General features: G+C 42.7%; 2 protein-coding genes across 2 annotated transcripts in view; both read left to right on the top strand.

The window, feature by feature from the left end:
• Positions 1 to 3,059: 3,059 nt before the first annotated feature.
• LOC110528792 (uncharacterized) lies at positions 3,060 to 11,805 on the top strand. Its single transcript, XM_090207121.1, has 3 exons — positions 3,060 to 3,160; positions 6,739 to 6,987; positions 9,252 to 11,805. Exons 2-3 carry the CDS (start codon positions 6,783 to 6,785, stop codon positions 10,244 to 10,246), a joined length of 1,200 nt encoding a protein of 399 aa, XP_090063247.1. The 5' UTR covers positions 3,060 to 3,160; positions 6,739 to 6,782; the 3' UTR covers positions 10,247 to 11,805.
• Positions 3,077 to 12,832, top strand: part of LOC110528793 (uncharacterized) — a 72,168-nt gene continuing 62,412 nt past the window's right edge. The window contains exon 1 of the mRNA XM_090207086.1: positions 3,077 to 3,160. The gene's annotated coding sequence lies outside the window, so the exon portion shown is untranslated. The remainder of the gene's footprint in view (positions 3,161 to 12,832) is intronic.

Below are 12,832 nucleotides of genomic sequence, written 5' to 3'. Positions count from 1 at the left end.
CCCTGTGAGTAGTAGATCTGTACCAGTACAGAGGGATACTGAGAGGAGCCCTGTGAGTAGTAGATCTGTACCAGTACAGAGGGATACTGAGAGGAGCCCTGTGAGTAGTAGATCTGTACCAGTACAGAGGGATACTGAGAGGAGCCCTGTGAGTAGTAGATCTGTACCAGTACAGAGGGATTCTGAGAGGAGCCCTGTGAGTAGTAGATCTGTACCAGTACAGAGGGATACTGAGAGGAGCCCTGTGAGTAGTAGATCTGTACCAGTACAGAGGGATACTGAGAGGAGCCCTGTGAGTAGTAGATCTGTACCAGTACAGAGGGATTCTGAGAGGAGCCCTGTGAGTAGTAGATCTGTACCAGTACAGAGGGATACTGAGAGGAGCCCTGTGAGTAGTAGATCTGTACCAGTACAGAGGGATACTGAGAGGAGCCCTGTGAGTAGTAGATCTGTACCAGTACAGAGGGATACTGAGAGGAGCCCTGTGAGTAGTAGATCTGTACCAGTACAGAGGGATACTGAGAGGAGCCCTGTGAGTAGTAGATCTGTACCAGTACAGAGGGATACTGAGAGGAGCCCTGTGAGTAGTAGATCTGTACCAGTACAGAGGGATACTGAGAGGAGCCCTGTGAGTAGTAGATCTGTACCAGTACAGAGGGATACTGAGAGGAGCCCTGTGAGTAGTAGATCTGTACCAGTACAGAGGGATACTGAGAGGAGCCCTGTGAGTAGTAGATCTGTACCAGTACAGAGGGATACTGAGAGGAGCCCTGTGAGTAGTAGATCTGTACCAGTACAGAGGGATACTGAGAGGAGCCCTGTGAGTAGTAGATCTGTACCAGTACAGAGGGATACTGAGAGGAGCCCTGTGAGTAGTAGATCTGTACCAGTACAGAGGGATACTGAGAGGAGCCCTGTGAGTAGTAGATCTGTACCAGTACAGAGGGATACTGAGAGGAGCCCTGTGAGTAGTAGATCTGTACCAGTACAGAGGGATACTGAGAGGAGCCCTGTGAGTAGTAGATCTGTACCAGTACAGAGGGATACTGAGAGGAGCCCTGTGAGTAGTAGATCTGTACCAGTACAGAGGGATACTGAGAGGAGCCCTGTGAGTAGTAGATCTGTACCAGTACAGAGGGATACTGAGAGGAGCCCTGTGAGTAGTAGATCTGTACCAGTACAGAGGGATACTGAGAGGAGCCCTGTGAGTAGTAGATCTGTACCAGTACAGAGGGATACTGAGAGGAGCCCTGTGAGTAGTAGATCTGTACCAGTACAGAGGGATTCTGAGAGGAGCCCTGTGAGTAGATCTGTACCAGTACAGAGGGATACTGAGAGGAGCCCTGTGAGTAGTAGATCTGTACCAGTACAGAGGGATACTGAGAGGAGCCCTGTGAGTAGTAGATCTGTACCAGTACAGAGGGATACTGAGAGGAGCCCTGTGAGTAGTTGATCTGTACCAGTACAGAGGGATACTGAGAGGAGCCCTGTGAGTAGTAGATCTGTACCAGTACAGAGGGATACTGTAGGTCAATGAGTGATACGTTTCAGTAAGGTTGGCTTAGTGTTCACAGCAAATGGTTATCAACTGTACAGCAGAAATGGAGTGTAAATCACAGACAATAGATGTGGCAGCAGTAGAGAAGTACTTCAACGTACGAGACTGGAGATCAGAGGAGTTACAGGGGGGGGTGTGTCCTGTTCTCCCAGGTCATCGGCATGAAGCAGGAGCAGATAGGGTCACAGTAGCAATGTCCCTCTTGGAGGGAACGCAACACCCTGCTACACTCACCTCCCCACGGAGTGAAAGAGGTATGTGATTGTAGGTGCAGGTAAGGATGACAGAGGCAGAGAATATGACCATTTACTGGGAATTTATTTCCTTGACACGGGTCATTTGAGCAAAAGGGGCTAGATGGAACCAAAGCAAAGAAAGTAGAAGTTAAAGAGCCCCCTCTCCTACCCTTACCTACCCATCTTAGCACCACCTGGCGCGCTAACCAAAACACAGGGGGTGGTCCGCCCAGGTCTTACCTAGTGTGCATAGACATAGTAAATACTAGGGATATGTATGCCAGCAGGCCTCTTGCCTAAGCACTCCCAAGGAGCCTTCCCAAGGAGCCTTCCCTTTTCCCCCCAGGAACAAATAAAACAGAATAATACAAACTTAAAGTGAACAATTTCAATCACCCCCCCCCATAAAAAAAAACTAAGTCCTATGGCTTACACAGACCTCAGCAGGACCGGCTACAAAACCACTGACAACATATTATACAGGACATACCAAGACGCTCTCTCTTCCTAACAAAGGAACACATGCTTTTAAAGCTATGAAGGAGTCGGTAATTGCCAACAGCTGTATCCCCTAACGAGAGGGCGGGGTTAGAGTGCCACTCTGCAATGGGGCCGACCAATCAGCTGCTTTGGACTTCAGGAAGCCATTTCCTGAAATACACACAAACCCACAACACAGAAACTGGGGAACGTAACAAGCATGGTACAGATAGGGTCACAGTAGCATGGAGCAGGAGTAGATAGGGTCACAGTAGCATGGTGCAGGAGTAGATAGGGTCACAGTAGCATGGAGCAGGAGTAGATAGGGTCACAGTAGCATGGAGCAGGAGTAGATAGGGTCACAGCAGTATGATGTAGGAGTAGATAGGGTCACAGTAGTATGACGCAGGAGTAGATAGGGTCACAGTAGTATGGAGCAGGAGTAGATAGGGTCACAGTACCATGGAGCAGGAGTAGATAGGGTCACAGTAGTATGATGTAGGAGTAGATAGGGTCACAGTAGTATGATGTAGGAGTAGATAGGGTCACAGTAGCATGGAGCAGGAGTAGATAGGGTCACAGTAGTATGATGCAGGAGTAGATAGGGTCACAGTAGTATGATGCAGGAGTAGATAGGGTCACAGTAGCATGGAGCAGGAGTAGATAGGGTGACAGTAGTATGATGCAGGAGTAGATTGTCCCGTTGTCCCGTTTTGCCACACAAAGTATAATGGATTTATACGATAGTCCAGTTGGGGGTGGTAATGCAACATATTGTATGCCAACCGCGGTTAAACCCCACTGAAGAAGAAGAAGAAGAACGACGACTCACTGTTGTGCTGTCAATATGCCCACCTTTGTGTCCGTTTCAAATGCATTACTACAGGTATGTAATAGCACGTTTACACTTTATAATATCGAAAGAACGTGTCATAATATGTTAGGTAACAAACCTGTCAAGGTGTTATGACGTGTTATTTTTGTGTCAAGCCGAATGCGTGAAAAACGTGCTAAAAACACATCTAACGTTAGACTTTGGGTTTGATTTAATTAATATACAGTTCGAAAATGTAATTTTCATAAAGATGCAATTGATTTGTGATTCCTGAGTTCGTTTTTATACGTTATTGGTTTTCTGTAAAATGTTGTTCACAAGCTGGTAAAATGGCGTCGCATACTCGGTCAACAGACTAAAGTGCAGGCTGCCTCTTCGCTCTGGGAGACGGTAATGTGTAGTCTAGAAGGGATCCAGCTTTTGTCGAATTCACTTCATATTTGACTTTTAGTAGCAGTTTAGGATAATTAACATAGCAGGTTAGGATAATTCGGTTTGGGTTAGCTAAAATGTTAGGGTTGTCGAAAATGCAAAGAAAATCAACCTTTTGACGGTAATTTGACAAAAGCTGGATCCCTTCTAGCCATGACCCCGAAGTCCCGGGTTCTCCTTGATAAACTGCATACATACAAAATATACCACTAAACACGCGTGAGCCAGTTTTCACTCAAATGTTGGCACTTAGAAAAACTGAACTTGACGTGAGAATGTGGGTTCTCCAACCCTGTTCCTGCAAGGCTACTGTCCTGTAGGTTTTAACTCCAACCCTGTTCCTGCAAGGCTACTGTCCTGTAGGTTTTAACTCCAACCCTGTTCCTGCAAGGCTACTGTCCTGTAGGTTTTAACTCCAACCCTGTTCCTGCAAGGCTACTATCCTGTAGGTTTTAACTCCAACCCTGTTCCTGCAAGGCTACTGTCCTGTAGGTTTTGTCTCCAACCCTGTTCCTGCAAGGCTACTGTCCTGTAGGTTTTGTCTCCAACCCTGTTCCTGCAAGGCTACTGTCCTGTAGGTTTTGTCTCCAACCCTGTTCCTGCAAGGCTACTGTCCTGTAGGTTTTAACTCCAACCCTGTTCCTGCAAGGCTACTATCCTGTAGGTTTTGTCTCCAACCCTGTTCCTGCAAGGCTACTATCCTGTAGCGAAAACAAAAACCTACAGGAGGGTAGCGCTCCAGGAACAGGGTTGGAGTGAAAACCTACAGGAGGGTAGCTCTCCAGGAACAGGGTTGGAGTGAAAACCTACAGGAGGGTAGCTCTCCAGGAACAGGGTTGGAGTGAAAACCTACAGGAGGGTAGCTCTCCAGGAACAGGGTTGTAGTGAAAACCTACAGGAGGGTAGCTCTCCAGGAACAGGGTTGGAGCAAAAAACCTACAGGCGATTTAAGACTGAGACTCTTAGGGCCTCCCGAGTGGTGCAGTGGTCTAAGGCAGTGCTAACTGTGCCACTAGAGATTCTGGGTTTGAGTCCAGGCTCAGTCGCAGCCGGCCGCAACCGGGAGACTCGTGGGGAGGCGCACAATTGGCCCAGCGTCATCCGGTTTAGGGGAGGGTTTGACCAGCAGGGATGTCCTTGTCCCATCGGGCACTAGCGACTGCTGTGGCGAGGCCGGGAGCAGACTTGCCTTCGCTGTTGGAAAAAGGTTTCTGGGAAATAGGTCAACCAGAGGGCTGGTAAATATATTTATTCTAGGTACGGGATGTCTCCTTCAGTGACGGGAGATCAATGTGTTGTGTGACAGGTGTTAGGTTCTAACATGAACCGAGTACAACTCACGGACGATTAGTGAAACTCAAACTAAGTGAATTCACCCAAAGGATCGAACAGCTGAACAGACAGACATTGTTCCACCAGTGGTTGTGTGTATGTATGTGTGTGTGTGTATATATATATATACACACACACACACACTAGAGGTCGACCGATTATGATTTTTCAATGCCGATACTGGTTATTGGAGGACCAAAAAAAGCAGATACCGATTAATCTGCTGTTTAAAAATATATATATTTATATATTTAAATGTATGTATATATATATATATATATGTATGTATTTAAATGTATGTGTGTATATATATGTGTATATATATATATATATATATATATATATATATATATATATATATATATATATATATATATATATATATATATATATATTTGTAATAATGACAATTACAACAATACTGAATGAACACTTTTATTTTAACTTAATATAATACATCAATAAAATCAATTTAGCCTCAAATAAATAATGAAACATGTTCAATTTGGTTTAAATAATGCAAAAACAAAGTGTTGGAGAAGAAAGTAAAAGTGCAATATGTGCCATGTAAGAAAGCGTTTCAAAACGTTTCAGTTCCTTGCTCAGAACATGAGAACATATGAAAGCTGGTGGTTCCTTTTAACATGAGTCTTCAATATTCCCAGGTAAGAAGTTTTAGGTTGTAGTTATTATAGGACTATTTGTCTCTATACCATTTGTATTTCATATTCCTTTGACTATTGGATGTTCTTATAGGTACTTTAGTATTGCCAGCCTAATCTCAGGAGTTGATAGGTTTGAAGTCATAAACTGCGCAATTACTTGAAGCATTACGAAGAGCTGCTGGCAAACGCAGTAAAGTGCTGTTTGAATGAATGCTTACGAGCCTGCTGCTGCCTACCAGCGCTCAGTCAGACTGCTCTATCAAATCACAGACTTAGTTATAACATAATAACACACAGAAATATGAGCCTTAGGTCATTAATATGGTCAAATCTGGAAACTATCATTCCCGAAAACAAAACTTTCCCGAAATACAGAACCGTTCCGTATTTTATCTAACGGGTGGCATCCGTAAGTCTAAATATTCCTGTTACATTGCACAACCTTCAATGTTATGTCAGAATTACCTAAAATTCTGGCAAATAAGTTTGCAATGAGCCAGGCGGCCCCAACTGTTGCATGTACCCTGACTCTGCGTGCAATGAACGCAAGAGAAGTGACACAATTTCACCTGGTTAATATTGCCTGCTAACATGATTTTCTTTTAGCTAAATATGCAGGTTTAAAAATATATACTTCTGTATTGATTTTAAGAAAGACATTGATGTTTATGGTTCGGTACAGTCGTGCAACGATTGTGCTTTTTTTTCCGCAAATGTGCTTTTGTTAAATCATCCCCAGTTTGGTGAAGTTGACTGTCTTTGTTAGGAAGAAATAGTCTAAATAGAGAAGTGACACAATTTCCATAGTTCATGTTAGCAGGCAATATTAACTAAATACGCAGGTTTAAAAATATATACTTGTGTATTGATTTTAAGTTGTTGATGATTTTTTGTTGTTGTCCTTTTATGCATTTAATTGAATTTCAGAAATGTATTATAGGTTATGTGGGTTAGGTTAAATAGGGTAGGTTAAATAGGTTATGTGGGTTAGGTTATGTGGGTTAGGTTAAATAGGTTATGTGCAGCTAGTGTGCAGTTGTCTAATGGGAATCAGTGAATGTTTTGTTGTCGAAACTTAGCTACCTGATCTATTGAAATGAGATGATTTGAACGAGAACAAATATCATATATTTTTAGAGAATAAAGTGCCAGAACTGTCAAGAAAATAACTTTTGTGTCCGTTTGTCTTTATTACTACAGGACGACTCCGATCAAGTCTGAGGCCGTTAACATCAACAGTGAGGATGAACCCAGCCTGCCTCTCTCCTTCCACACTGAGTCCAAACCCACAGTCACTGGGTCCTGATTGTGACAGTGGAGCCCAGTTTGCACTGCAGGATCCAGAGATGGCATCAGTGAAGCTGGAAGACTGCAGTCAAACACTGGAGCTGAATGTCAACATTAAAGATGAAGAAGAAGAGGAGGAGATTGGGAAATATGTTAATCATGGTAAGAGCTGGTTCTATCTACAGCATTTTATATTGAAAGCAAAGTGTTTCTTCGTTCAATAGAACGATCAGGGGTGTGCAACTATAGTTTGATTTCCTTCAACAGAAAACACATTAGGCAGAAAATAGCTTCATTTTCATCCGATGACAACAGAACTGCAACACTAGCAGCCGCACAAGTAAATGAGCTTACAATGAAACAGCAAGGTATATTATTTTTTGTCGTTGCTAAAACGATGCATGGTCATCATATTTCTAATGTTTATCATAGAAAGAATGTAGCCAGCTACATTTCCTGATCTAATGTGTCGCTTGAAGTGAATCTGGCATTTTACTGGAGAAAAGTAGTCTGACTACACCAAGATAAGTACCAGAGTAGCTCCACATCAGTCAGCGTGCTGTCTGCTGATAGAATGATGGAGAACAGTAGCTCCACATCAGTCAGAGCGGTGTCTGCTGATAGAATGATGGAGAACAGTAGCTCCACATCAGTCAGAGTGCTGTCTGCTGATAGAATGATGGAGAACAGTAGCTCCACATCAGAGTGCTATCTGCTGATAGAATGATGGAGAACAGTAGCTCCACATCAGTCAGAGCGGTGTCTGCTGATAGAATGATGGAGAACAGTAGCTCCACATCAGTCAGAGCGCTGTCTGCTGATAGAATGATGGAGAACAGTAGCTCCACATCAGTCAGAGTGCTGTCTGCTGATAGAATGATGGAGAACAGTAGCTCCACATCAGTCAGAGCGGTGTCTGCTGATAGAATGATGGAGAACAGTAGCTCCACATCAGTCAGAGTGCTGTCTGCTGATAGAATGATGGAGAACAGTAGCTCCACATCAGTCAGAGTGCTGTCTGCTGATAGAATGATGGAGAACAGTAGCTCCACATCAGTAAGAGTGCTGTCTGCTGATAGAATGATGGAGAACAGTAGCTCCACATCAGTCAGAGCGGTGTCTGCTGATAGAATGATGGAGAACAGTAGTTCCACATCAGTCAGAGTGCTGCCTGCTGATAGAATGATGGAGAACAGTAGCTCCACATCAGAGTGGTGTCTGCTGATAGAATGATGGAGAACAGTAGCTCCACATCAGTCAGAGCGCTGTCTGCTGATAGAATGATGGAGAACAGTAGCTCCACATCAGTCAGAGGGCTGTCTGCTGATAGAATGATGGAGAACAGTAGCTCCACATCAGTCAGAGTGCTGTCTGCTGATAGAATGATGGAGAACAGTAGCTCCACATCAGTCAGAGAGCTGTCTGCTGATAGAATGATGGAGAACAGCAGCTCCCCATCAGTCAGAATGGTGTAACTGTAGAACATGATGTCATATCTGATGCTGAGCAGAAATTACAATAAGCATCTTTAGATCTGCCTTTACAAAACACAGAAAATACATTTGTTCAGTGTTTTTATTTATTTTTTCCTGTGTGACAATTGCAGAATTCTGCGTTAACGTGACCCCTGCTATAAGAGCAGGTTTTTATCTAAGTTTGTGTTGATCGTTCCAACTTCCCACTGTGTATGAAAAGTTGCAGTAGAACTGTTTCATGATGAACTGATTCAATGAGAAGGTAGATGTTGTTTCATGCTACTGAGACTTGCATGGTTTGACACCAGTATTGCCAGCATTTGTTTTATTCACTGGGCTATCTGGAGTGATCAGAGAGGAGACTAAAGAAGTGAAGTAGACAAACTGCCAGTGTTTTAAAGTTCTATGAAATGAGTCTGTGTAGTTTACTAACCCTTGTTATAGTGAGAGGAGGATGATATGAAATGAGTCTGTGTAGTTTACATACAGTGCCTTGCGAAAGTATTCGGCCCCCTTGAACTTTGCAACCTTTTGCCACATTTCAGGCTTCAAACATAAAGATATAAAACTGTATTTTTTTGTGAAGAATCAACAACAAGTGGGACACAATCATGAAGTGGAACGACATTTATTGGATATTTCAAACTTTTTTAACAAATCAAAAATGCAAAATTATTATTAATAGAAGGGGAGGGGTTAAAAGGCCCCTCCCTCCTTACATTTACAGGGTTTTATACTACGGATTAACAATATATATTCATTGTAGAGGTTTAGTATTGTTCTACAGTTATATTTTAGTTATCTCTCTCTCTCTCTCTTTCTGCCTCATGATAAAGAGGCCCCTGTGTTGTAAAGCTTTTGACTGGTAATCGCCCGGTACAGGCAGAAGAGGATATGATGTCATGTGTTTATCACACCAACTGACTGGTTCTTCTGTTGTTGTTCACACAGGGGACCATGTTGAGACATTCTCTACATCCATAGAGCAACAGCAGGAAGATCAGAGAGCTAAGAGGTCTCACCACTGCCCACATTGTGAGGAGGTTTTCCCATTTCTATCAGGACTAAAAATACACCTACAAATACACACAGGAGAGAATCCGTATTCCCCCTCTGACTATGGGAAGAGATTCACAACATCACATTCTCTGACAGTTCACCAGAGTGTGCACTCTGGAGAGAAGCCTTACTCCTGCTCTGACTGTGGGAAGAGTTTCTCTCGACTGAGCCATTTAAAAAGACACCAAAGTATACATAAAGGAGAGAAGCCTTACTCCTGCTCTGACTGTGGGGAGAGTTTCGCTCAACTGGGGACTTTAAAAAAACACCAACGTATTCACACAGGCGAGAAGCCTTACTTCTGTTCTGACTGTGGGAAGAATTTCTCCCGATTGGATACCTTAAAAACACATGAACGTATACATACAGGAGAGAAGCTTTACTCCTGCTCTCATTGTGGCAAATGCTTCACAACATCAACTGAGCTAAAAGTTCATCAGAGAACACACACAGGAGAGAAGCCTTACTCCTGCTCTGACTGTGGGGTGAGTTTCTCTCGACTGGGCCACTTAAAAACTCATGAAAGTATACATACAGGAGAGAAGCCTTACTACTGCTCTGACTGTGTGAAATTCTTCACAACATCAACTGAGCTAAAAGTTCATCAGAGAACACACACAGGAGAGAAGCCCTACTCCTGCTTTGACTGCGGGGCGAGTTTCTCGCAACTGGGCAACTTAAAAACACATGAACGTATACATACAGGAGAGAAGCCTTATTACTGCTCTGACTGTAGAAAATGTTTTAAAACATCAACTGGGCTAAAAGTTCACCAGAGAACACACACAGGAGAGAAGCCTTACACCTGCTCTCACTGTGGTGTGAGTTTCTCTCGATTGGGACACTTAAAAACACATGAACGTATACATACGAGAGAGAAGCCTTAAACATGCTCTTGACTGTGGGGCGAGTTTCTCTCGACTGGGCAACTTAAAACCCCATAAAAGTATACACACAGGAGAGAAGCCTTATTACTAGAGCTGTGGCGGCCATGACGTTGTGTCAGCCGGTGATTGTCATATAAATAATTACCGGTCTCATGGTAATTAACCTAAACATGTTTAGCATGTCTTGGCTTCCACGCATAGCCTACAAGCCACTGATGTGGACCTTTTGAAACATCTGCATTGTAAAAAGTATAATAAATCCATGTAATATAGTCTACACCTTCACAATAAATCCATGTAATATAGCCTACACCTTCACAATAAATCCATGTAATATAGCCTACACCTTCACAATAAATCCATGTAATATAGCCTACACCTTCACAATAAATCCATGTAATATAGCCTACACCTTCACAATAAATCCATGTAATATAGCCTACACCTTCACAATAAATCCATGTAATATAGCCTACACCTTCACAATAAATCCATGTAATATAGCCTACACCTTCACAATAAATCCATGTAATGTAGCCTACACCTTCACAATAAATCCATGTAATATAGCCTACACCTTCACAATAAATCCATGTAATATAGTCTACACCATCACAATAAATCCATGTAATATAGTCTACACCTTCACAATAAATCCATGTAATATAGCCTACACCTTCACAATAAATCCATGTAATATAGCCTACACCTTCACAATAAATCCATGTAATATAGCCTACACCTTCACAATAAATCCATGTAATATAGTCTACACCTTCACAATAAATCCATGTAATATAGCCTACACCTTCACAATAAATCCATGTAATATAGCCTACACCTTCACAATAAATCCATGTAATATAGTCTACACCTTCACAATAAATCCATGTAATATAGTCTACACCTTCACAATAAATCCATGTAATATAGTCTACACCTTCACAATAAATCCATTATTTATTTTATACAGGTCTAAAAGAAACATGATATGAAGAAAATGTAGCCTATTTCAGAAGAACAGAATAGCATATTCTGAGTTGTCCTTACAGTATGTTAGGTCCTGATCTGGCTTGGCCAAATGGCTGTGGGCAACACTAGTTCATTTAGCACACAATTGAGCATAGCTGAAAAAAAATATAATATTCCCCAAAGAATTTCAGAGGAAGTGTGCACTATTCTGTGTTAACAGGTCCTCCTATATGCTTACTTTAGATTTATTTTTGCAACTTTAGTTGGGATCTGAACGTATGTTTTAGATTTTGAATACATTCTAAGGCTGCATGGTGCAACTCTATAATGAATGAAAAGGCCTGCTTCTCTGCTCTGTTTCTTTACGCAGGCTGCACACACTTCATCAGTCTCTCATTCACAATCTGACAAGCACTTGATCGCGTTCTCAACCGTCAAGACTGTTCATCATTTCATCTCGTCTTTACATACAGCCTGTTAATATATAACGTGTAGAATTATTTTTCAATTAAAACCGTCATCCGTAGCATCCAGTCGATTAGCGAATGAAGGTTACGACGCGTCCATAAGGTTAGAGGAAGCTAAAAGTTAATTGAAATAAATTGACAAAATTGTACAGCCTAATTAGCCTACTCCTGTCTATGTAGAAAGGAAGACAATCCTTCCAAATAGGCTACTGAAGTATGATTTGTCCTCAGAGGATCATTAACCTTCTTTAAAATATAAAGAAATTGTATATAAATTGCATTGTATTTAAATTGCATTGTCTACAGTCGGAAGGAAAGGCAGGAAAGTGCTCAATTTGGGCAGATTATCGATGAGTTGAGACTGTCTGGTAAGTAGAGAGGCCAAGCCAGACATTTCACAATATTTTCAAAATACAATCGTCGGGAAAATGTACACTACATGATCAAAAGTATGTGGACATGTGCTCATTGAGCATCTCATTCCAAAACCATGGACATTCATAGGGAGTTGGTCACCCCCCCCCCCCTTTGCTGCTATAACAGCCCCAGAACATTATTCCTCCTCCACCACACTTGTCAGTTGGCCCTATGCATTCGGGCAGGTAGCGTTCTCCTGGCATCTACCAAACCCTGATTTGTCCGTCGGACTGCCAGATGGTTAGGCCTGATTCATCACTCCAGAGAACACGGTGTCCAATGGCGGCGAGCTTTACACCACACCAGCTCACGCTTAGCACTGCGCATGGTGATCTTTGGCTTGTGTGCGGCTGCTCGGCCATGGAAACCCATTTCATGAAGCTCCCGACGAACAGTTCTTGTGTTGAAGTTGCATCCAGAGACAGTTTGGAAGTCGGCGGTGAGTGTTGCACGCTTCAGCACTCGGTGGTCCTGTTCTGTGAGCTTGTGTGGCCTACCACTTCGCTATACCTCTTATAGCCCGGGCCGTACCGGTCATAACCCGGGCCGTATCTGAAGTAACCCAGGCCGTACCTGTTATAGCCCAGGCCGTACCTTTACATAAGTCTACAAACGTAATAATGCATAGAATGCTTTAATACGAAGGTGCATTTTTATGGTGAAAATCGGCTTCCTCAAAGTTGGAAGTCACCTATGTATGTCTGATAGGCTACACCGGTTAGGAAATAGG

Source organism: Oncorhynchus mykiss, chromosome 18, assembly GCF_057628025.1.
Source record: "Oncorhynchus mykiss isolate SJ-2025 chromosome 18, ASM5762802v1, whole genome shotgun sequence".
Classification (NCBI taxonomy): Eukaryota; Metazoa; Chordata; class Actinopteri; order Salmoniformes; family Salmonidae; genus Oncorhynchus; species Oncorhynchus mykiss.
This window is presented reverse-complemented; position numbering and strand designations above follow the sequence as displayed.

Coding starts and splice junctions, on each gene's coding strand:
- LOC110528792 (XM_090207121.1), top strand. CDS start 6,783: ATGAACCCAGCCTGCCTCTCTCCTTCCACACTGAGTCCAAACCCACAG. Junction 6,988..9,251: donor TGGGAAATATGTTAATCATG/GTAAGAGCTGGT, acceptor TTGTTCACACAG/GGGACCATGTTGAGACATTC.